Source organism: Drosophila subpulchrella, chromosome 3L (assembly GCF_014743375.2).
Source record: "Drosophila subpulchrella strain 33 F10 #4 breed RU33 chromosome 3L, RU_Dsub_v1.1 Primary Assembly, whole genome shotgun sequence".
Classification (NCBI taxonomy): Eukaryota; Metazoa; Arthropoda; class Insecta; order Diptera; family Drosophilidae; genus Drosophila; species Drosophila subpulchrella.
The window spans coordinates 20467581-20488114 of record NC_050612.1 but is presented as its reverse complement, the minus strand read 5'-3'; the positions used below and the strand labels follow the sequence as shown (position 1 = coordinate 20488114).

At 41.1% G+C, this 20534-nt stretch overlaps 2 protein-coding genes across 25 annotated transcripts in view; both read left to right on the top strand.

The window, feature by feature from the left end:
- Window positions 1–12169, top strand: part of LOC119555167 — a 54025-nt gene extending 41856 nt beyond the window's left edge. For 3 of the 19 annotated variants that reach the window (XM_037866399.1, XM_037866400.1, XM_037866418.1), the window contains 13 exons: window positions 4079–4099; window positions 4215–4752; window positions 4877–5306; window positions 5368–5720; window positions 5787–5986; window positions 6038–6224; window positions 6362–6370; window positions 6616–6669; window positions 6787–7387; window positions 8172–8997; window positions 9532–9668; window positions 10120–10388; window positions 10530–12169. In XM_037866399.1, the coding sequence (XP_037722327.1) occupies window positions 4079–4099; window positions 4215–4752; window positions 4877–5306; window positions 5368–5720; window positions 5787–5986; window positions 6038–6224; window positions 6362–6370; window positions 6616–6669; window positions 6787–7387; window positions 8172–8997; window positions 9532–9668; window positions 10120–10388; window positions 10530–10796 (3892 nt within the window). In that variant the 3' untranslated portion in view covers window positions 10797–12169. The remainder of the gene's footprint in view (window positions 1–4078; window positions 4100–4214; window positions 4753–4876; window positions 5307–5367; window positions 5721–5786; window positions 5987–6037; window positions 6225–6361; window positions 6371–6615; window positions 6670–6786; window positions 7388–8171; window positions 8998–9531; window positions 9669–10119; window positions 10389–10529) is intronic. The other 16 variants (XM_037866401.1, XM_037866404.1, XM_037866406.1 and 13 more) reach the window with 16 other exon arrangements.
- Window positions 12170–15724: 3555 nt separating this feature from the next.
- On the top strand, window positions 15725–19966 carry LOC119553735 (purine nucleoside phosphorylase). 6 transcript variants are annotated; one of them, XM_037864329.1, is made up of 5 exons: window positions 15725–16158; window positions 16580–16708; window positions 18182–18253; window positions 18884–19655; window positions 19716–19966. In XM_037864329.1, the coding sequence occupies exons 1-5, from the start codon at window positions 16034–16036 to the stop codon at window positions 19800–19802; spliced, it is 1185 nt and encodes a 394-aa protein (XP_037720257.1). In that variant the 5' UTR covers window positions 15725–16033; the 3' UTR covers window positions 19803–19966. The 6 variants fall into 6 exon arrangements, with proteins under 6 accessions (XP_037720257.1, XP_037720258.1, XP_037720255.1 ...); XM_037864330.1 differs by lacking the exon at window positions 18182–18253; XM_037864325.1 differs by lacking the exon at window positions 16580–16708 and having other exon boundaries at window positions 15727–16158.
- The last annotated feature ends 568 nt before the right edge of the window (window positions 19967–20534 follow it).

The following is a 20534-nucleotide window of genomic DNA, read 5'->3' as shown; positions in this document are numbered from 1 at the left end:
CTATGCATATGCGTAAATCTGGGTGGCACTAAAAATAAAAATCGATGGGTAAACTGGAAATCACTTGGACTTTGAAATATTCTTGGAAATCATTTGGAATGTGAAAACCCGGTTTTTTCATTTTTACTGCATACTTTTTGACACCTTTGTAGGTGATTTTGAAATCCTAGAGATTTCTTACTATACTTACCTCTAAATCAAAAACCATAATGACATTAAAAAACCAAAAAGTCAAAAAATTAAAAAAAAAAATCGACGGGAAAAACTTAGGTCTTTAAAAGTTCTTATAAAAGTTGAAGATCTGTGGGATATATTTTTTCACTCCATACTCTTAGACTCATTTTTGGGTGATTTAAATATCCTGAAAAATTTCTTTGTATCCCCTTTAAGAGTTTTTATTATCAATTTGATTCGTCCTATCTGTTTCCCTTTAATTAATATTATAAACCAAGTAAGAGTGCTTTTTAAAAGCCAAACCCACAACAAACAATAGACAAGGTAATTGTGGTTATATATTTTTCCCCGCTCACGTACATCGTCACATTATCACCGTCATAGCTCACCTTGACTTGGTTTTTTCGACTGCACAGGTTCAGTCAGGCCAAAACTTTCTCTATTTTCTCCTCGCCTTTCTCCATTCCGCCAAACACAAGTGACTTTGAAAAGTGCTGGTCGAATGGTCGGATGCGAATGCAGGATGGAGGAAGTATCTAGTCTAGTCCACCGCCTCCTAATCCAAGCGAACAGCTATTAATAAACGAAAATGCTCGCTGTAAAACTCTCGAATGACTAAACATAAATTCTGTTAAATTTATCACAACAATGGAAGGCTAACCGAGTCAGACACATGACGTCATTGTGGGCCAGGGCCAAATGGCGAGGCACATGGCACATGGAAAACTCACTCGGAGAGCGATTTTCCACAGGGAAAGCCGCCCGTTCGCTCTTGAGTGAGTTTATCTGGCGCTCTCATTTTGTGGGGCAAGGCTTTTGCATTGCGGTTTCCCTTTGGCCGTTGCTATTTAAATTAATTAAAAATGTATCACGAAACAATAATCAGACTGACCTTGTTTGCGGCCCCTCTCTATGCAAACATTCTTTATGGCATTTACCCCATATGTCTGTTGCGTTTTTCCTAATCAACTTGTGCTCCAATAAATAGGCAACGAAAAGTGTTGAGGCACACACACACACTCGTTTCCACTCTGAGTTTTCCGGCTTTTCCGCCTTTGTTTGCACGGGACAAACGGAAAATTCCAAGCGTCGCATAATTGCATTTGTCTTTCGCATTTTCTTTTTTGCTTTACGCACTATGGGTGGAAATAGTTTTTCTTTGGCCATAAATCAAAATGGGTTTTTAAAGATCTATTAAAGACAACCAAGGCAGAAAAAATATATTTATTTAAATTTTTAGTTCTATATTTATTTATTCATTTAAATCGTTCCCATTTTTAAGTATTTTATGCTTTTAAAAATTGGTTGTTTTGATATAGCAAATGTGTATTATAATAAAAATTATGTTTTAAGCTGTTCACTTACGGAATTAAAGCTTCCATAGTGCAACGCTTGGAATTTTTCCAGCGTATCTGTTTTTTAAATATCATTAAAGTCGATGCCCATTCCCTGGTTTTTTTTGCTCATAATTATTTTCCCGCTGCCACCGCTGACGAAACTTTGTCATCGTTGTTTCGCGCGTCACACGCGGCGTACGCGTAATATTTTTGTTATGCATGCAACTGCGTTCGCTTTAGGCGACACACAGAGGTGTGGTTTAAAAAAGCAAAAAGGAGGATTGTCCCACATTCCCCAGCAATTAAAAACGGTAGCGTGTTATTTTTATTTTAATTATAAAGCCATAACTTTATGCTAATTCCTTTTCGTTGTTGCCTGGCTGCAGGGGATCATCGGATGTGGGGGTTACCCAAACCGTAACCCCTAACTAAATCCGTCCACCTCCACCCCATTTGAAATTCCACCCATAAGCCGCTTAGTTACCCCATCTGAAATAAGTTTTCAATTTTTGTTTGGGCCATTCCAAATTGTTTTTGTGTTGATTGTTAGTTTTTTGTTCGAGTGGTCACGAAATAGAGAGAAATATACAGATTTCGTTCGCAAATCGCTGGCTAATTGTTTTATTGCATTTTATTGGATTGCATTGGGGTTATCGTAATATCCGAATTGTTTTCCAATGGACCCCCCGAAAATTGCCGTCAACTGTTGGCAATATCGTTGAATTTTAGGCCATTTGCAATATGTTTTTTTTTTGGAAACCAAGCTAATTACAGTCTGTTGGCTTGCGTGTGAAAATGCCAATTGGCAATTGCAATTACATAAATGCACTGAAACTCTGTTGAAAAACTCATTTAAATGCATGGCACACAAATGCACCATCTGGGGGGAAAACGGGAGGAGGAAAAGTGGAAAAGCGGGAAAGTGGCCACTTTGGGCCATCGCCCGACTGTTTGTTGTTGCCTCAGTGTCTGCCACTTGGCTCTCATTATCAACAACATAATCAACCACTTGCAACAACTGAGGCTCTGTGTGTTAGTTTCAATGATTAGCCGCCGTGTTCTTAATGCACTGGAAATAAATAATTGCAACAAAATAATATCCCAATATACTAATTTAAATACTACAAAATTATCACATAAAAACATTTTCAAAAGGACTGTCATGCTAAATTTCCAGAAAGAAACATATTTTTCAAATCTATAAAACATTATTAGTATTATTTATATCCTGAAAAATCATTATCTTAACTATAAAATAATTTTTATTATATATAATCGTACACTTAAAAGTTAATGGTTCACAGATCGTAGTTGATATTAATAGTTTTAAATAGTTTTGATTGGTTAGTTTATTATTAAAAAAAATACTATTAAATGCTATAATATGAGAATTTAATGTTTAAATATAGATTTTAATTGTTTCTTAAAGAAATGCAAAGGTTATTACTATTATTCTCTTAATTTCTCCATGTGTGGACTCGTCCTCGTTGTCGCTTGGAAATTGTTGGCAGTAATTAACAAACATAGGGAGATATCCACCTTACACGTGACGTCACGCACAAGTGAGAGTGACAAACACTTAAACGTTAAATGCACCCAGCTAACTGAACTGACAACTGTCTGCCTGTTCTACCTATTCTGCCTGTTTTCCTCACTTCAGGTGCCATTGCATGTGCAACACGGCGAATGCGACATAACTTTTCACCCGATTTTCCACCCAACTCGCCCTGGGCTACGTGCTCGTGTAAGCGTGCATGTTTAATTTGGCATTGCGTATTTTGCGGCGCTGACTGCATTTCACTACCTCAAGTTTACTTTATTATTATGTGCAATTAAGGGGTGACTTGTTATTAATTTAAGGTGAACTAGTGCAGTGTCTCAACTAAGAATTCAAAAATTTCGATGGAATGTTCTATGGAATCAATGATGCTCAATAATTCGCGTTTTTAAATTATGGGTGTTAAACAACCTATGGTTATTAATAAAAGCTCAGTATTATTTTAAGGTGAAATAGTAAGGAATAACCTAAGATCTACAAAGAATTCGATAAAAAAGTTAAGACTATCGATAATATTATTAATGCTGAAGAATTCGCGTTAAGCTATCGGCAGTTTAAGATAGCTAAGGGGTGGCTGAAAATGAATTCCGAAACTCGGTCACAAATGAAACCAATTTGGAGGTAACAAATTGGTATCGGATGCGGAAAATGGTAGCTGGTAGCTGGAAACTGGAAGAACCCCAACCGCTTGATAGTGTGAATTAAAACTGCATTACATTTTAATTGCGCACTCTTGTCACCCGCTGGGCTCTCCACTTCATTACTGTTATTATATGCACTTTAATTTTATTTACATGCCCGTTGCTCGTTTGCAACGTTTATAAATCTTTAAGCGACGCACGTAATCGTATGCATTTATTTGTATTATTTAAAATGATTTGCATGTCTCTATATAAATATTTCATAATTTTAGCATTTCTCCATTTGTTTACTTTCATTTATTTATCGTAAATTGCCTGTTATTGTGTTGTGCTTGTGTCTCCTGTCCTGTTGTATCCTGTCTGCGTAGCATTTTGGAAAACAAAATCAGGTTGGTCCTGTTTTCTGTATTTTTCGCTCTATTTTATTTTTGATCCCCTTGAGAGTGAAGAACGTTGGCTATAACTCTTTTTATTTTTCTTGCTTTTTATTCCGATCGTAAACAGGCAACAGTCGCTGCTGTCGGACGAACAGGCTAAGGAAGTCGAGCAAATACTCAACGCCGCCCCCAGCGTGGGCGTGGCAGTTGCTGCCGTTGTTGCCACAGCAACATCGCCGACCAGCATCAAGAATCTCATTGAGGATTTGCCCGGGCAATCATCAGCATCTGCCGCTGCCGCTGCCACTGCCACTGCCAACGGGGAGCAGGACATTCAAATTGCAGCTGTGCCAGCGATTGTCGAGGAGGACGAGGACGACGAGGAGGAGGAGCAGCAGGAGGAGTTCCAGGAAGAGGACGAGGAGGAGGACCACGCCAGGGCCGAGTTCGATGTGAATGGCGACGGCGAGGCTGACGGCGATTCCGATGACGTTGATGCCGTGGACATTGTGGGCTATGGACATGCCGCCATCGCACTGAATGCCACCTTTGTCAAGGCCGATAGCACAGAGACAGAGACCACCACCACCACCCCCTCTACGGCCACCACAGCCACCACTCGCCACGACGACGACGAGCCCGAGTGGCTACGGGATGTCCTTGAGGTGGGATGCGTTCATATAAGGAGTGTGCCAGAAATCTCGTTAGCTTTCTGGATAGTCCCTAATATGCATTTTATAACTTAGAAGTATATATCATATATTAATCTATAATTTCCCCACCTTTTAGGCACCCAAGCGCAGTCTAGAGAATCTGCTTATCACCTCCGCTACTTCGTCCCGAGGACCTGGTCAGCGGGAAGAGCTGGAAAACGGCTACGATCTACAAGATAAACATTCCGATCTGAATCACACATACGTGGCTGGTGGAGAATCGCTGCACGAGTCGATAGTTTCCGTGGAGTCCACCCAATCGGATGCCACACTCAATCAGACCACGACCATTGACGACAGCATCATATCCAGCAAGCACAATTCCACCTACTCCCTGGCGGATGCCGAACAGGCCACCAATTCGACGGTGTTAAGCACTGGGGTCACCGAGCTAGACGACAGTCAGTACTATATACCAGAATATCCGCCTGTGAGGAGCAAGGAGGTACTTGTAGAGGCTGGAGTGCACTACTTCGAGGATGGCAACTTCTGGATGGAAGTGCCTGGTATGTTGGAAATGATCCTTCATGACGATTATATAAACTAATATTTCAATATATTTTATAGGTCTCCTAGACTTTGACGACGACGACTGCTCTTATCCGCCCATCACTGTGCGCAAGAATCCCAAAGTTCGCTTCAGTTCCGGACCCATTCACGTGTACTCCACCTTCTCCGTCAACGACTACGATCGCCGGAACGAAGATGTCGATCCTGTGGCCGCTTCGGCGGAATACGAGCTCGAAAAGCGCGTGGAGAAGATGCACGTCTTCCCCGTGGAATTGATGAAGGGTCCCGAGGGTCTGGGTCTCAGTATAATTGGCATGGGCGTTGGCGCCGATGCAGGCTTAGAGAAACTAGGAATCTTTGTGAAAACCATAACCGATAACGGAGCAGCAGCCCGGGACGGTCGCATTCAGGTGGGTGGTCGGATTTAAGAAATATTTAAGCACAGTGTACTAAGAATATTACTTGTTAATCCCCAGGTCAACGATCAGATCATTGAGGTGGACGGCAAGAGTCTCGTGGGCGTCACACAGGCATATGCAGCTTCGGTGCTGCGCAATACTTCCGGTCTAGTCAAATTCCAAATCGGACGCGAACGCGATCCTGAAAACTCTGAGGTAGCCCAGCTCATACGACTGAGTTTGCAGGCCGATCGCGAGAAGGAGGAGCGCTTAAAGCGGTTAGTTACCGAAAGATACAGGCCAATTAACAAATATTAATTGATCTGAAGTTATTTTAGCCAACAAGAGGAGTACCTGCGACGCACCCTCGACTATTCCGAGGACTCCACCCAGCCGGTTTCGGCCAATTCGAGTGTCTGCGAGGGACCCTCGAGTCCCGTCCAAGTGGAACATCCCATGGAGGTGGAGGCCACCCATTCGCAGGAGGTAGAGTCGCTCAAGCGGCTGCTACAGGAGGTAAGGACTCAAGGGCGTCCTGGGATGGCCAATCCCGGAAAGAATCTCTCTTGCAGCCTTGCTTAACTTGTGTGTTTGTGTGTTCTCTTCTCTCTCCTTTTGCTGAATTTCAAAATTGTGTGGATATTGAAATGCAGCACAAAGCGGTAATTGGATTTGAAAATATCATTGAAATCGAAATTTTAGATACTCGAAAAATTGTAGAGCACATTATCAAAACACTTTGATTACGTTTGAGTATTTTAACCTTTTGGTAACTTGGTAATTAGTTGATTTTAGGTTCAGTAAGTTGCAGCATTTGAGTTGAATTAAGTATGGTATTTAGTTTTTTATTTATTGTTATAATCTTATTTTTTCTTATCAAAGTTGTATTATTTTTTGTATTCCCCAGAGCGAAATGGGTTGTCTGGTAAAGGAAGAGATTATTCAAAACCTAAAACGAAAGGTTTGTTTTCTGTTATTTTATTTATTATTTCCCCGACATCATCTCATCCATCAACTGCACAACTGTTAAAGATTTCGAAGTACAGCATTCTAATATATTTTGTTTACACCTTCCCAGCTGGTTAAGCTCGAGACGACGGGAAATGAGAACGAGCTGCTCAGTGAGCGGCTCCGGCAGAGTGAGCGGGAGCTGGGAAACATCCGGAAGGAGGCGGCCAATCTGCAGAACATGCTGCAACAGTCGCAGGGCCAGTACATGGCGCTGGACAAGAAGTACAACAAGGCCAAGCGGCTGGTCCGGGAGTACCAGCAGCGGGAGCTGGACATGTGCCATCGCGAGGAGTTCTACCAGCAGCTCCTCCAAGAGAAGGACACCGAGTACAATGCGCTGGTGAAGAAGCTTAAGGATCGGGTGATCAATCTGGAGCACGAGCTGCAGGAGACGCAGCGAAAGGCTGGCTTCCCCGTGGGCCTGCCCTACGATAGTGCCACCCTGAAGCTGACTCCCCAGATGATGCGCAAGACTCCGCCAAAGCCGCTCTTCCATAAGCTGGAGACGGAGCTGTCGGACACGGAGATCTCCGATCTCTCACCCGACGGTGATGGTGTGAAGACAGCCACTGTGGAGCGAAAGGTTCCGGTCAAGGACGAACTGGATGCGGCAGTGCCGCAGCACGAGCTGCTGGATAACTCGGTTAACAAGACCAAAATTGATCTGGGTGAGTCCCCGCCACAAGACATTATCTTACCCAAGCACCTTTTTACTCATTAAACTACAAGATTGTCATGGTTATACAAGAAAATATACTCAAATTGTAACCTATGCACCATGGATCTATTAACCATATTAGTTTCATTAATTTTTAGCATTTTTTAAATATATTTTTTAAATAATTTTTAATTAAATCCTAAGAGCCTCTAAAAATCTATCTAAAAAGTATGCTCTGGAAAATATACATTGACCTTCCAGATTTAAACTAAATCGAAGCATACTTTTACACAGATTTTCTGGCGATCTCAAAGCTCTGGAGCATTACTATTGCCAATATTTTTTAAAATAACCTTAAATTAACTTCAAAACTCATTTTTTCAACCATGATAATCTTGTTTTAAGTGAGCGTTTTGTTCTTTGTGCTTTGAGCTGCACTTGGTCTAAAGCTTCAATCACTTGCTCTTCCTTTTGCTTTCCTTTTGCTACTTTCTTCTTTTGTGCTCCGTCATTGTCATTGTGTGCTAATTGTTATTCTCTTTCTTTCCATTTCTCTCGATTTTATTTGATCTCTGTGTGCCGTCTGTTCACGTTCACGTTATATCTCGTTGTTCATGTTTGTTATACGTTCTATGCTCGTTGTGTTTTTGTGACTGCCACGCCTACACGCTGCGCCTTCATTTTGCCCAACTACAAAAAATCGAAAAAATCAAAATCAATTTGAAAAAACAACACCAAAATCAAAAATAAATAAATTCGCACCCTGCCAATCGAAATCGGTTTTAAAACAAAAGCCTCCCGTGGTGGTTTAGCCAATCGCCAGTTGCCCTCAGCCAATGGAAACAGTAACCCTTCGAACGGAGCCGCCGTCGATCTTGGCCAGCTTTCGAACGGGAATCTCCTCAAGCGCAGCCGGAGCAACAGTCGCAGTTCGGATTGCACCCTGGACGACACGGATGAGGAGGAGGAGCGTGAGGGATCGGCCTTGAATCTGGCCGGTGCTCCTGCCACTCACGAAACCATCAGCCTATCCAATGGCAACTCTCATCTGCTGGCCAACGTGAATAATCTGCTCCAGCATCATCCGCCGGCAATGGCCAGTGTGGTCACCACACCCTCGAATGGCCACCTGGGCACCACAACGGCCATACTGCTGAACTCCACCTCCTCCGCCTCGTCCAGTTCATCCAACCAGTCGACGGCAAGGGAGGCACAAATCAATCAGCTGTATGCCCAGGTCCACAAGGATCCCAGCAAGCAGCAGCATCAGCAGCAGCAGCAGCAACAACAGCAGCAGCAGCAGGCGGCCCAGGCAGTGACCACCAGTATTCCCAGCATTTTCAAGAACTCCTTGGGTTCTCCGGCGGACAATGGGCTGAACGACTTCCATCGCGGCAGTATGACCACCTTTGGACAGGGCCCAGCCACCAGCAGCAACCGTGATCTCAACAGCTCGTACGACTCCATCCTGGGCTCCAACGATAAGCTGGCGGAGAACGAGCCGGCGGAGAGTTGGATGTATCCCTCCAGGAGGCGGGTGGCGCCAAATGGCAGCAAGGTTCCACTGCCCGGATCCAGCTTTACGGATCAACTCAACCAGGCGCTGTCCGATCGCGAGAGGTGGGTTAAGGCTCTCTAGAGAGTTGGCGGGATATTGGAAAATATTGTTCCTCAGGTTACTCATTAGAAGTTGATAAAAATTAAATAATACTTAATTTTGCAATAGACACATGATTCATTCTCGCTAAGAATCTATTTGATTTATTCATATGTTTTTTGAAGGACTGTTTCGATATTAGGTCTGTTTTATTTTGACTAAACTTATTTATTTCTAATGATCATTCAACTCAATAGATATTTATTATATGGGAGCATTCGTATTAATTATTATTGTAATATTTAACAGTTTTTTAATATTTAAGGAACAGAACAAAGATGGAGAACATTCACCTTAGCTTTTCAATGTAAAAGGGTTTCGAACATTAATACTTATAATATTTTTAAATCATAGAGATCCTTAAACTAAAGATATTATTTAGCCCATTTTATGGGAATAGGACAGTCAAGTTAAAAATCAGAAATGGAATTAATAATGGGCAAAACACACACACAAACTATAATGCACTCTGTTATACGGTTGCTCGACCTTTGCAGGCGACTCGGCGATGGATCCTCGCGACATTCCAGCGACGATTACACGGAGATTAACAAGAGCCAGAGCGCCGCGGCCATCAACTGCAAGACGCTGATCAACGAGATCCGCCAGGCGGTGAACGAAGCACAGCCCAAAGGTGAACTATGACCAACCAACCAACCAACCAGACCAGCACAATCCTCCGAATCTCTCTAGACAGAACGTAGACTAACCAGTAGATCGATCCTATACCCAAAAATTAAAACCGAAAGACATATCATGCCCATCATCTCATTTCATACAGATCTGTACATATGTTTACTGTTCAAAAGCCAACTAATCGAACACTGTTATTTCGTTATAACCATATATATTATGCGAAGGTTTTGAGAGTTCATTGCAGCTGTTATCCGTTTACATTACTCGCATTTCCCCATATGTATATCTCTCTATAAATATCTCTATGAATGTCTAAACTAAACCATTCAACCGATACCATGTGCTCTGCGTCGCAATGCCAAGGGATTCAGTGCAATTTTACTAACCCAGACTCTTCTATCTTTCCTCTTCTCTCTCGACTAACCCGTAATGCGTAAATCGTACAAAAGTTAAACAAGTCGTTCCACAATCACTCTCCCCGCCCGGCACAGTGCCCTGGCAGCAGCAGCACCACCAGCAGATCCAGCAGCAGCCGTCCGCCCACACCACCGGTCCTCCGTCGCCCACCAGCATGTCCTCCGGCTGCTCCTCGCCAGGATACTCCCCCAGCCGCACCCTGGATCTGTCCGGATCCAGTTCTAGTTTCTCCGATCGCAAGGCGGTTGCAGCTGGCTACACCTACAAGGGTGGCCCCGTTCACGAATGGACCAAGGATCAGGTATGTTTAGGGATCCAAAGATCATAGATATGGTGGTTTCTTAAGATTAAAATATTTTTTATGAAAGCTATACTTGAAATATTACTTAAATCCAATACTGTCAAATCAACTCCTTAATCCTTAATCCTACTTCTCTTTCAGGTGGGCCACTGGCTGATGGGCATCGAGCTGGAGCGCTACATCCCAGTCTTCAAGGAGCACAACGTAGAGGGCGGCGCCCTGCTTACCCTGGACTCAAAGGACTTCAAAACCCTGGGCGTTTGCGGCGACGACAAGCACCGGCTGAAGAAGCGCCTGAAGGACCTGAAGGCCAACATCGAGAAGGAGCGCAAGGACATGGAGCGGGAGAGACGCGAGCGCGAGAAGGCCATAAGGAAGGCCGAGAAGAAGGCGGCCAAAAAGAAGTAGTTGAATTCTAGTTGATAAGCATCAAAGTAGCCAAAAACCAAAAGCATACGCAGTATATATTGTAGTCTATATATATATATATATGCATACACAACACACACAAGAAACAAAAATGAAAATGAAAAAAACAAGTGCGTATATAAAAACATATATCTCTTCGGTTATATATTTATATGCAAGTAATGATAATATAATTTATTTGTACAACACACATCTATTATACATACGTACTACATTTTAACCTATCGAACCTAATGGCAACTAGACGTAATTATTCTAAAAGAAAGCAAGGAAAGCAGCAAGTAGAAGGTCAGGAGCGTTAGAGTAGCAGTAGATCTCGGTTAGAATTGAAACCCCGAAACCCTGACTCAAACCGGGCCCAACATCCAACCGATGGCACTCAGACTTCCCCGACAAAAACCGAACTCACAACCAAAAGAAGAAGCTAAGTAACTAACAAAAAAGGCGTTGGACTGACTGATTTTTATGATTAATTTAAAAGCAAAACAAAAAAAATAAACGAAAAAAAAACAAACGAAAGGAATTCTTTTTTAAAAGCCAACCAAAACCAAAAAAGAACCACTTGAATTGAGAATGCAAACGAAAGCGTAGAACACTTAAGGAATTCGCTGAACAGACTTGAACGGTTTAAGAACTGCATCAAATAAAACGCAGATTATAAAGATAATATTGTAATAACGTTTAAGTTAACGCAAGAAAGCACCCGAGGGAGTGTCTCTTTTTTTCTAATTATTAATCTGTGTAATTTAATGACTAGCGCATATTCAATATTCAATTCTAGATATATATGTGTGTGCAACAGTAATTTGTCAAGACATCTATGAAATGTACTGTACTATCCCCCTAAAATTAATGCTAAAGTATTGTACTGTATGCTATGCCTGAAAGTCATTTAAGTACTTAAGTAGAGAAGCTAGTGGAAGTGTGTGTTTTCTGTTACCAAGCGAGCTGCTGGGAAAGTTATTGACTGTGAGATATAGTAAAGATTGTATATCTTGTGCCCAAGACGTGTCGCTTTCTTTTCGAGCAGCTTTAGCAGCCAAATCAATGCAAAATGTCCACCCAAATTTGTTAAGCAGCCAAAAAACAAAAGAAAGCAAGCTTCAAGAGCGATTTCTATTCGTTAGCTAGTATGTCTGTGTGAATGGGCGTGACTGTACCTTTGTTTTTCACTTTGTTTTAACTTTGTATAGATATATTTAACGAACCTTTAGTATTTGTATTTCATATTCTTAGTTGTTTGTATTTGTATTTACTTTGTGTACTTGTGTTGTGTACGTAGTTTTATTTACCTTATAATTTCGAAATGTTGCAATAAAACCGCGTGCATATGCCGGTGTATGTATGATAAACAAAGGCTCTCTTTCTTATCGGATACTATCCGATTGAAACTTTCCACTCCCCATGGATGCGTCACCCCACCCCCGCGAATGCCACAACAATCCAACCAACTTTGAATTATCGAGAAAAAAGAAAAACCAAATTTAGCAACTAGTCCTTGGTTGATTACCAATTAGCATATAATACTTATCAATATACGTATATACGAATACTCTCTTTCTCTCTATCACTCTGTCTCTATTTGACTTTAAGACCCCGGCCGTGACCAGGTGGAGACTCCGTTCTATTCAGATCTGGAGGATCCCGTGGATCCGATGGCCGGCAGCGCATAATCACCGCATGTGTCTCAATCGTCTCGTCGCAAGTCCTTAATATAGCTTTTGAAAAGCTCGCCTCTAAACAGTGCCACCAACAAAAAAAAAACAAAACAAAATCAACCGTTATTACTTACTAAAAATAATAAAAACACCTTTTAAAAACAATTCATGGAATCGGTAAATTCAGACGCTGCACGCGTCCGATGATGAATGCAAAACTTCCGCTTCATCTTCGAAAAACCGGATTCAGCCGTATTTCAAGGTAATTGTTATTTTTTTGAGAATGTACTTCAGTTAAAGATTATTTTTGGGTAATTGTTTGTAAGCGTTTTTTACACCGTATTTAACACACTCAAAAAACAAAAAAAAAACGAACTAACAATCAAAAAACCAGTTAAAAATTCGTAAAATTAAATCAAATTAAATGATAAAAGTAATTTAGCTGTTGCCCCGAAATTCTCAAAGAGTAGGGGCCAGTCGCAAACCTAAAAAAACGAAATGTATGACACCTACAGAACACATTCGTGCCTTTTTCATTGCGAAAAACCGTCCCAACCATAATAATTGAGCAGAGGATATATCGACCATCTAATCGGGTCTCCAATGGGAACTGTCAACTTCCGAATTTGTAGATCCCGAAATCCTCTGTCACGAATACGTTAAAACATTTAAAGTCCCGCAAATGCCTTAAATCAAGAAAATTATATTACCCATTAGATATTCAACATTATTCAGTTCGCTTGTAGGTTTTGAAACATTTTCGAAATACTTATTTTAGTTATCCGTTTGCAAACAAAGTTGACTGGGTGTTGTGGCTTCGACAAGAAGAGGTGTGAATCCATCTGGAGGTTTAAAAATGTTTCCTTCTTTGAAATATTCCAAAAAAGGTATTGTTTTCATTGTGTTTTCCCAGCTGAAGTGATTTATTATTTGATTTGGTCTTTTCTTTTGGTATAATTTTTCAGTTGGTTTTTTCTATTGTTTATTAAAATTCAGTTCTGTTTTTCAGTTTCAGTTTTGAGTAGTGACCAAATAAAATCTCAATTTTATTGATAAATTTACTGAAAGATACAAATTCTTTCCTAAGTTGTAAATCTATCGATGAAGTTGTGCATTTCTTTGAATAATTAACATGGGTGAATGAACATTGCCATATTATTACTACTTTCACATATATGAATCGGAATTAAAATTACCCTTCCAATAAATTTAAAAAAATACAGAATTGGCCAGCGCAAAAAGGATTGTAAAAGTTCATAAAATAAACACTACACTATGCAATTACTGCGACTAGCCAATTAATATTGATGACAAAACTGCAATTAGCTAAACAAGTAAATGGAAAAGTAAAAATCGCAAAACAAATCTTACAAATCATGGAAAATAATACATCACAAAAAAAGTGCTAATAAATATACTCTGAAATAAACCTAAATATGAAATGCATTTATTGTTTACTCGCCTGACAATCTCTTATCTGCCTGAGTTGCTCAGTAATCCTGGTTTAAAAACAACAACTTAATGGGTTTGTTGTACTGCACAAAGTGGGGAAACTCTGTAGCAAATCCAACATAGAAATAGAACACGCTTCTTGAGAAGAGGCCACCAACAGCTCCAAAAATCGAAGCTGGCCTTTCGAATCTTCAACTGAAACATGAATGGAACATTTTTCAGCATTCGTGGGTTATTTTCTTATCATCTGGGAATTTTCCACTCACTTTGGTGGCCTGCATCTTGCGCAGAGGTCAAATTTCATTGACTTCTTTGGATTTTGAGTTTTTCATTTTTATCTCGGGTATTACTTCATTTTAAAAGATGCTTAAACTTACACCGATTGATTAGAGTGTTCAATACTCGGTTTAACTACCATGACATTTTAGTTCTCACACAATCTTGTTTTGATTAAATTTCTGCTGACTACGACAAGTGAAATTGAAAAATGCTTTTACCAACAGAGACCCTAGCAACGAAGGGTACCATATATTTGTGTTATTTTTCAGATCCCAATTGATAAGTTTGTCTAGTCTGGGAAATACTATAGGGCCTATAAGCAATATTGCCTATAATAGCTTTCGCCTTGATATAGCTATAATTTTTTAACCGTCTGGGTCCTGTACCAATTTTAATAATGTTTTGCATTTGGATCTGATACTGATTGCACTTTTGCGTAATCCCATAAAGTTGTTTACCGATTTCAGGCTTTGCTTTTCGGATCAACGTCACTGTGGCTTAGTACACAAGAATTATGTACCCCCCATGAAGAGATAAGCTCTTCTATATTGATTTTGCATCCTTATCAGTGTTGATACATCATTGCTTATTGTTTTTATAAGAATCCCATTATTGGGTTAAGTACTTACGGGTGCGACTAAGATCCATTCGCAATGTCTTATCAGGGGGATGAATGGGTTGCTGGGTGATTCAAAAGCCAAACCCTATTACAACAGACATATATGCGACTCGTGTTGACTCTAAGGTGTCTGGCTGGAACTGATGACCTGGTAAAACTTTCCAACATGTCTATTGATAATCCTTATCAAAGGTTAGCGAACGAATTATAGAAAATTCTCGGCAAGTGGGATGTTTTGAAAAATATTTAAAAATAGCGCGACTGATTATAATATTGTTTGGCCAACGATTTAAACAATTATGATAAGGCTTTTCGTTTTGGCTTCTTAAGCTAGTACATAATTAATATTATTAAAGATTCATTTATAATATATGTTTTAAGAATACTCGTACATTCTATTTGAAAACTAATTTTTGTTGATCACGAATATTATGACTCCCATTTTATTAACCTAATTTTATGCAGATAATACCCATTTGAACAGTGATATTTACAATTTACCAACTCACTGAATGGGGCATACCCATATCAGAAAGTCTATAAAAAACTTATCAGTGGAAGTTTACGGAATCATTTAAGGTTCTTGGTAAAAGTCACCATCGAATGCGTAACTAAAAGAGTTGTTTTTCCTCTCCGGCACAAACTTTGTTTGAAATATTTAAATTCGCTCAATTCAATTAGTTAGGAGCAACGATTCCGGCAGAACAACAATGTGCGACACCCATACGCGCTAAACGATTTTGAATTGAATGCTGAACAATCAGCGCCGGCAGAGGCTCGGCAGAGCAGATCGCCGATCTGGATCCCCAAGATTCAAAAACAGAATCTTTTCCTGAAGCAGAGCGACGACGACTTCGTGGGGCCTCCAGTTTATAAACCCTCGTCCATCAGTCGGCAGCGTTCATTTTACAATCAGCAGTCGAGCAAGCAGCAAACGCCAAGAAGAAATACCTCATAAAGTACACATATAGTACCACATACGGCCATATAAAACAACATTTGTGAAACGTAACGAGATTACAAAAGTAATTCCAGTTGCACATTTCTAAATTAGCTTTGATTCGCGTGGACAGACGATTTTGGCATAATTCGCAAAGCGTGAAAGTTAGATTTGCATAACCAGAAGAAGCGCATCTCAGGCGATTATATAATTGCAGTGTATTTCGATTGAACAAAAGCGCATCTCCAGCTCCATTTCGACTTCAACAATGACGGGTTACAAGGTGGCCAATGGCAATGGCACAGCCAAGACCAATGGAAACTCCAATGGTCACAGCAATGGCCACAGCAATGGACTCAAGTCGGCGGACTACACAGCCCAGGAGAATCCCACGTAAGTGTGGGGAGTTTATAGTTAAAGACCTATAAAGGGGGTTCTATTAAATGGTAGGCCCACACGCCAGGAGCTCGTTAAGTGCAATCAGCTTTAATTGAAACTTCCAATAGAGTATGCTTGGCTTTCAATAATGCTTTTTATGGTCTCGCCTTAACCCCACTACGCCACCTGTCCTTCTGCAAGCCTCTGCTTTCCCTTCAGCGCTTTTTGTTTCTGACCCGCTTTTAATATGGGGCCAAATCGATACGGCCTTGGCTATCCAGTAGGCCTTGCCAGTAGCTTCTCCTGGCGTCTGTGACTTTCAGTCACTTAGAAAACACGCTCCGGCCTACAGGAAAACCAAGTTCCGACACAAAACCCCAACCAAAATTCGCTGCCTAGTGCCGTTTTGGGGCTAAGAACTCTAACCAACCCGCAGAATGTGCTCCCGCGACTGTTGCTCCGGACCAGGTGGCTCCAATCGAGGCAACACCTGTACGGACAAGAAGGGCGCCAAGGCAGGGAGTCTGAATGCCGAGAAGATCATACCCACTCCACAGAGCCTGCTGTAAGTTGTTAGATACCCCCTGCCCTATCTGTCAGTCGGTTATATTCGTTCGAACCCCAAAAACGTATATCCCCTGGCTTCAAAATGTGTAACACCGATTGCTGTTCAAATCCCAAGGGCAAGGCTGGCACCAAAACCGCCATCAACGATCCTGCAACGCGGTTGCAAACCATAGTCACCCCCGAAAGTCAGCTGTAAGTTCCGATCTCTCTGTTTACTGTTTTCGACCAACCTTAATCAAAATTCAAATGACAGAGCTAGATCCTGTCCTTGATCTTTCCGCTCCTACTGCTACTATCAAGAAATGAGCTCAACTTAGAACTCTTGAATTTAAATTAAGACATTCCAGTCTTCCAGGCTTATCAATTTTCGTCATTCGACTATAGCAAGTCATTATTATGATATTTAATCTGCATACGATTATATAGAGTGGTTCGGCTTGGCTGGGGTTCATCCCCGTTTAGTACACAGAAAATAATATATCAGGACTTCAATTTTAAAGATATTCCCCCTATTAATGTCGTTTCTATATAAGTTATACACTTTAAAATGTGTTTGATCACGTTTTATGATCCTTTTTGTATTTTTTAATGTTTTTTTTTTTGTGTACCAAACCATTTGCTGATTAAAAGCCAAGATTGTAAGTGTTTAATGGCCCAGTTAGCTGGGGGGAATCGGTTCCTACTGATTGGCTGCGCAAAGCGGGTGTGTTCCCTGATCTTGACACAGGCCTTCGACTCGTTATCTTTACCACAGATACGGGTAATTGGCAAATGGTTCGATAAAGAACGCTACTATATCATGTTGCCGCATTGATTAGTTTCGAAACTAGTTTTTTGGTTCGATGGAAACAACACCACAATGTTGAATATTGATGAAGCGGCGAAAATGCCGCGTCGCGTGTTCATATCGAATTTCCATAAATTATTGGCTACCGAATAATCAATTCATTAAGGGATTATGGTAAATGTTACCAATTAGTGTAAGTTATGCGTGATTAAGAGCTCTCATTTTAATGACGCACTTAATGTTTACTTTTTAGAGGCTTGATTTTGTTTTTCCCCATGTAATATTGATAATATACGGCATCATCATCATCATCCGATGCTTATCAAATATAACGAACTGATCCGAAAACAAACACGTGGGGGGTCGTGAGTTCAGTTTTGGTAACAACATCTTAACATAACTCGACTTGCAGTTCAAGTTCGAGCAGTTTAGCCTCGTACCACCTGGATTCTTTATGGCTACAATAGAACTTAATTGCCGGTTCCAACTAACTCGATAATAGCAAGCGAGATAAATGGTCACGGCAATTTTGCAACATTCTTGTGATTGTCAAGAAAAAAGTACCATGATACGAGGGGGTTCTTATCTCTGTGTTTTGTTGACTTTTATTTCAGCTTCATATCTGTTTATCATAAAACTTTTGGTAACCTACTTAGCAAAACAATTTTTTTCCCTCAATTGCAGCGGAAATGGAAAAATCCGATGCGAGCTTACGCCCGAAGAGTTAAGGGCCTTGCGGGTTCTCAACGAAGACACGTTTGTAGACCAATTCTCCTGGGCTCCGTTTCGCTGTGTTCAATCTTCATCGAGTTTATTCAAATACTTAATGGTTTCCATAATCCATAATCTATGTGATTGGCAGTAAAATTAAGCTAACGAGGATCTCAACGAAGGGTGTATCAATTCTTCGGAGCTTTCCTTGTCCCAAAACTACATTTCTGTTCTTGTGATCTGTATTTATCACAGTTAACTCCATAACTGCATTGTTTTCATTTAAACTATCTCAAATAAGAGTAGTCCCATTCTTCATAGTTATTATTTTTCACAGTAGATTTTTGTGTTGTTCTTCTGTTGTTTTATTATCATCAAACTTATTTGTTGTGATACAACTTTGATTGGCTTGTGATCTATTTATAACCCCTAGGGGAATTTCATCAATTGGTATCTGTATTTTATTTTGTTCCCTCTGGGAACTCCATTTCTTCAGTGCATTGTTTATCATCGAGGCAATCAGATATAAAGGATCTCTTGCCAGTGTACCATGTACCATATCGTTTATTCTTTCCATTATAAATAAGTGAACAATCAATATCTTTGTCTGAGACAGCAATATCAACAACAATATAAACATAAAATATAACTAATACTTTTTCTGAATTTCTATAGGTATCCCTATGAGGTCATCGAGGAGATCGCCGACTTCATTACCAAGGGCTCCGGCATGCGCCCCAAGATCGGGATCATTTGCGGCTCTGGGCTCGGCTCGCTGGCCGATATTATCCAGGACCCCAAGATCTTCGAGTACGAGAAGATCCCCAACTTCCCGGTGTCCACAGTTGAGGGCCATGCCGGACGACTGGTGGTCGGCACCCTCGAGGGCGCCACCGTGATGGCGATGCAGGGAAGGTTCCACTTCTACGAGGGCTACCCGCTGGCCAAGTGCTCGATGCCGGTGCGCGTAATGAAACTGTGCGGCGTGGAGTACCTGTTCGCCACAAATGCGGCGGGGGGCATCAATCCGCGCTTCGCGGTGGGCGACATCATGCTGATGCACGACCATGTCAACATGCTGGGTTTCGCCGGCAACTCCCCGCTTCAGGGACCCAACGACCCTCGTTTCGGACCCCGATTCCCTGCCCTGGTTAACTCTTACAACAAGGATCTGATCAACAAGGCCATAGAAATCGGCAAGGCCATGGGCATCGAGTCGAACATTCATGTGGGCGTCTACTCCTGCCTCGGTGGTCCCAACTACGAGACCATCGCCGAGCTAAAGGCTCTGCGCATGATGGGCGTGGATGCGGTGGGCATGTCCACCGTCCACGAGGTGATCACTGCCCGGCACTGCGACATGAAGGTGTTCGCCTTCAGCCTGATCACGAATAAGTGCTCCACCGAGTACAGCGACAAGAAGGATGAGGAGGCCAATCACGAGGAGGTATGATCTTACTATCATGTTGATTAAAGTAGAAAACTAACTGGAGTACTCCTTCCTTAGGTCATGGCTGTGGCCAAGAACAGGCAAAAGGCCTGCTGCGAACTGGTGGCCCGACTCGTCCGGGAAATCCACACGGCAACCGCTTAGGCAGCGAACGAGGAAATAGCGTTGGATTCTAAATTTAACATTAGTTAATTCACTAGACTTGCATCTAAGACTCACATGACTCGGATTGTCCTAAAATTTACAGTATAAGCCTAGGGAATAGTTTAACTAAATTATGTAAAATAAACTAGAAATATCTCATCTCATTTCTTTGTTTTGAAATTGAGTTTTAATTGAATTTTAACGGGGTAAAAAATCTGTAATTATTAACAAGCTTTTGGGCTGATACCGCATTATATTTTCTGCGAAAGGTAGCATACTTATTGGATGGAAGAGAAACGTTGAGGACGGTCACCCATTAGTGATGAGCAAAATATGGCACAAAAAATTCAAAAATATTAGCCACATACTAAAAAACAATTAAATTACGGTTCAAATATGGAATGCCATACCTTGCTGAACTCGTAATAAAAATCCGAACAGTAACAGTCCAAACATGGAATGCCATACCTTGCTGAACTCGTAATAAAATTCCCAATCGATTTGCATTTAAAACTGAAAAACTTAATTTTTGGCCAGTTTTCGCAAAAATAGGTGATGTTACTTACCCCTTGTCAAAATCGCGAAAATTTGTGGAAAATTGAATTTTTCAAAACCAGCCGGAAAATGATAGATATCGATTACATGGCATGTTAGCTGTTCATAGCAGTGCGTCTTTTACGTGTGAGACCAGTTTTGGCCAAGTTACAGCAAAAAAACGCATCGAAAAATGTT

Coding starts and splice junctions, on each gene's coding strand:
- LOC119553735 (XM_037864329.1), top strand. CDS start 16,034: ATGACGGGTTACAAGGTGGCCAATGGCAATGGCACAGCCAAGACCAAT. Junction 16,709..18,181: donor CCCACTCCACAGAGCCTGCT/GTAAGTTGTTAG, acceptor CCTCAATTGCAG/CGGAAATGGAAAAATCCGAT. Junction 18,254..18,883: donor CGGGTTCTCAACGAAGACAC/GTTTGTAGACCA, acceptor GAATTTCTATAG/GTATCCCTATGAGGTCATCG.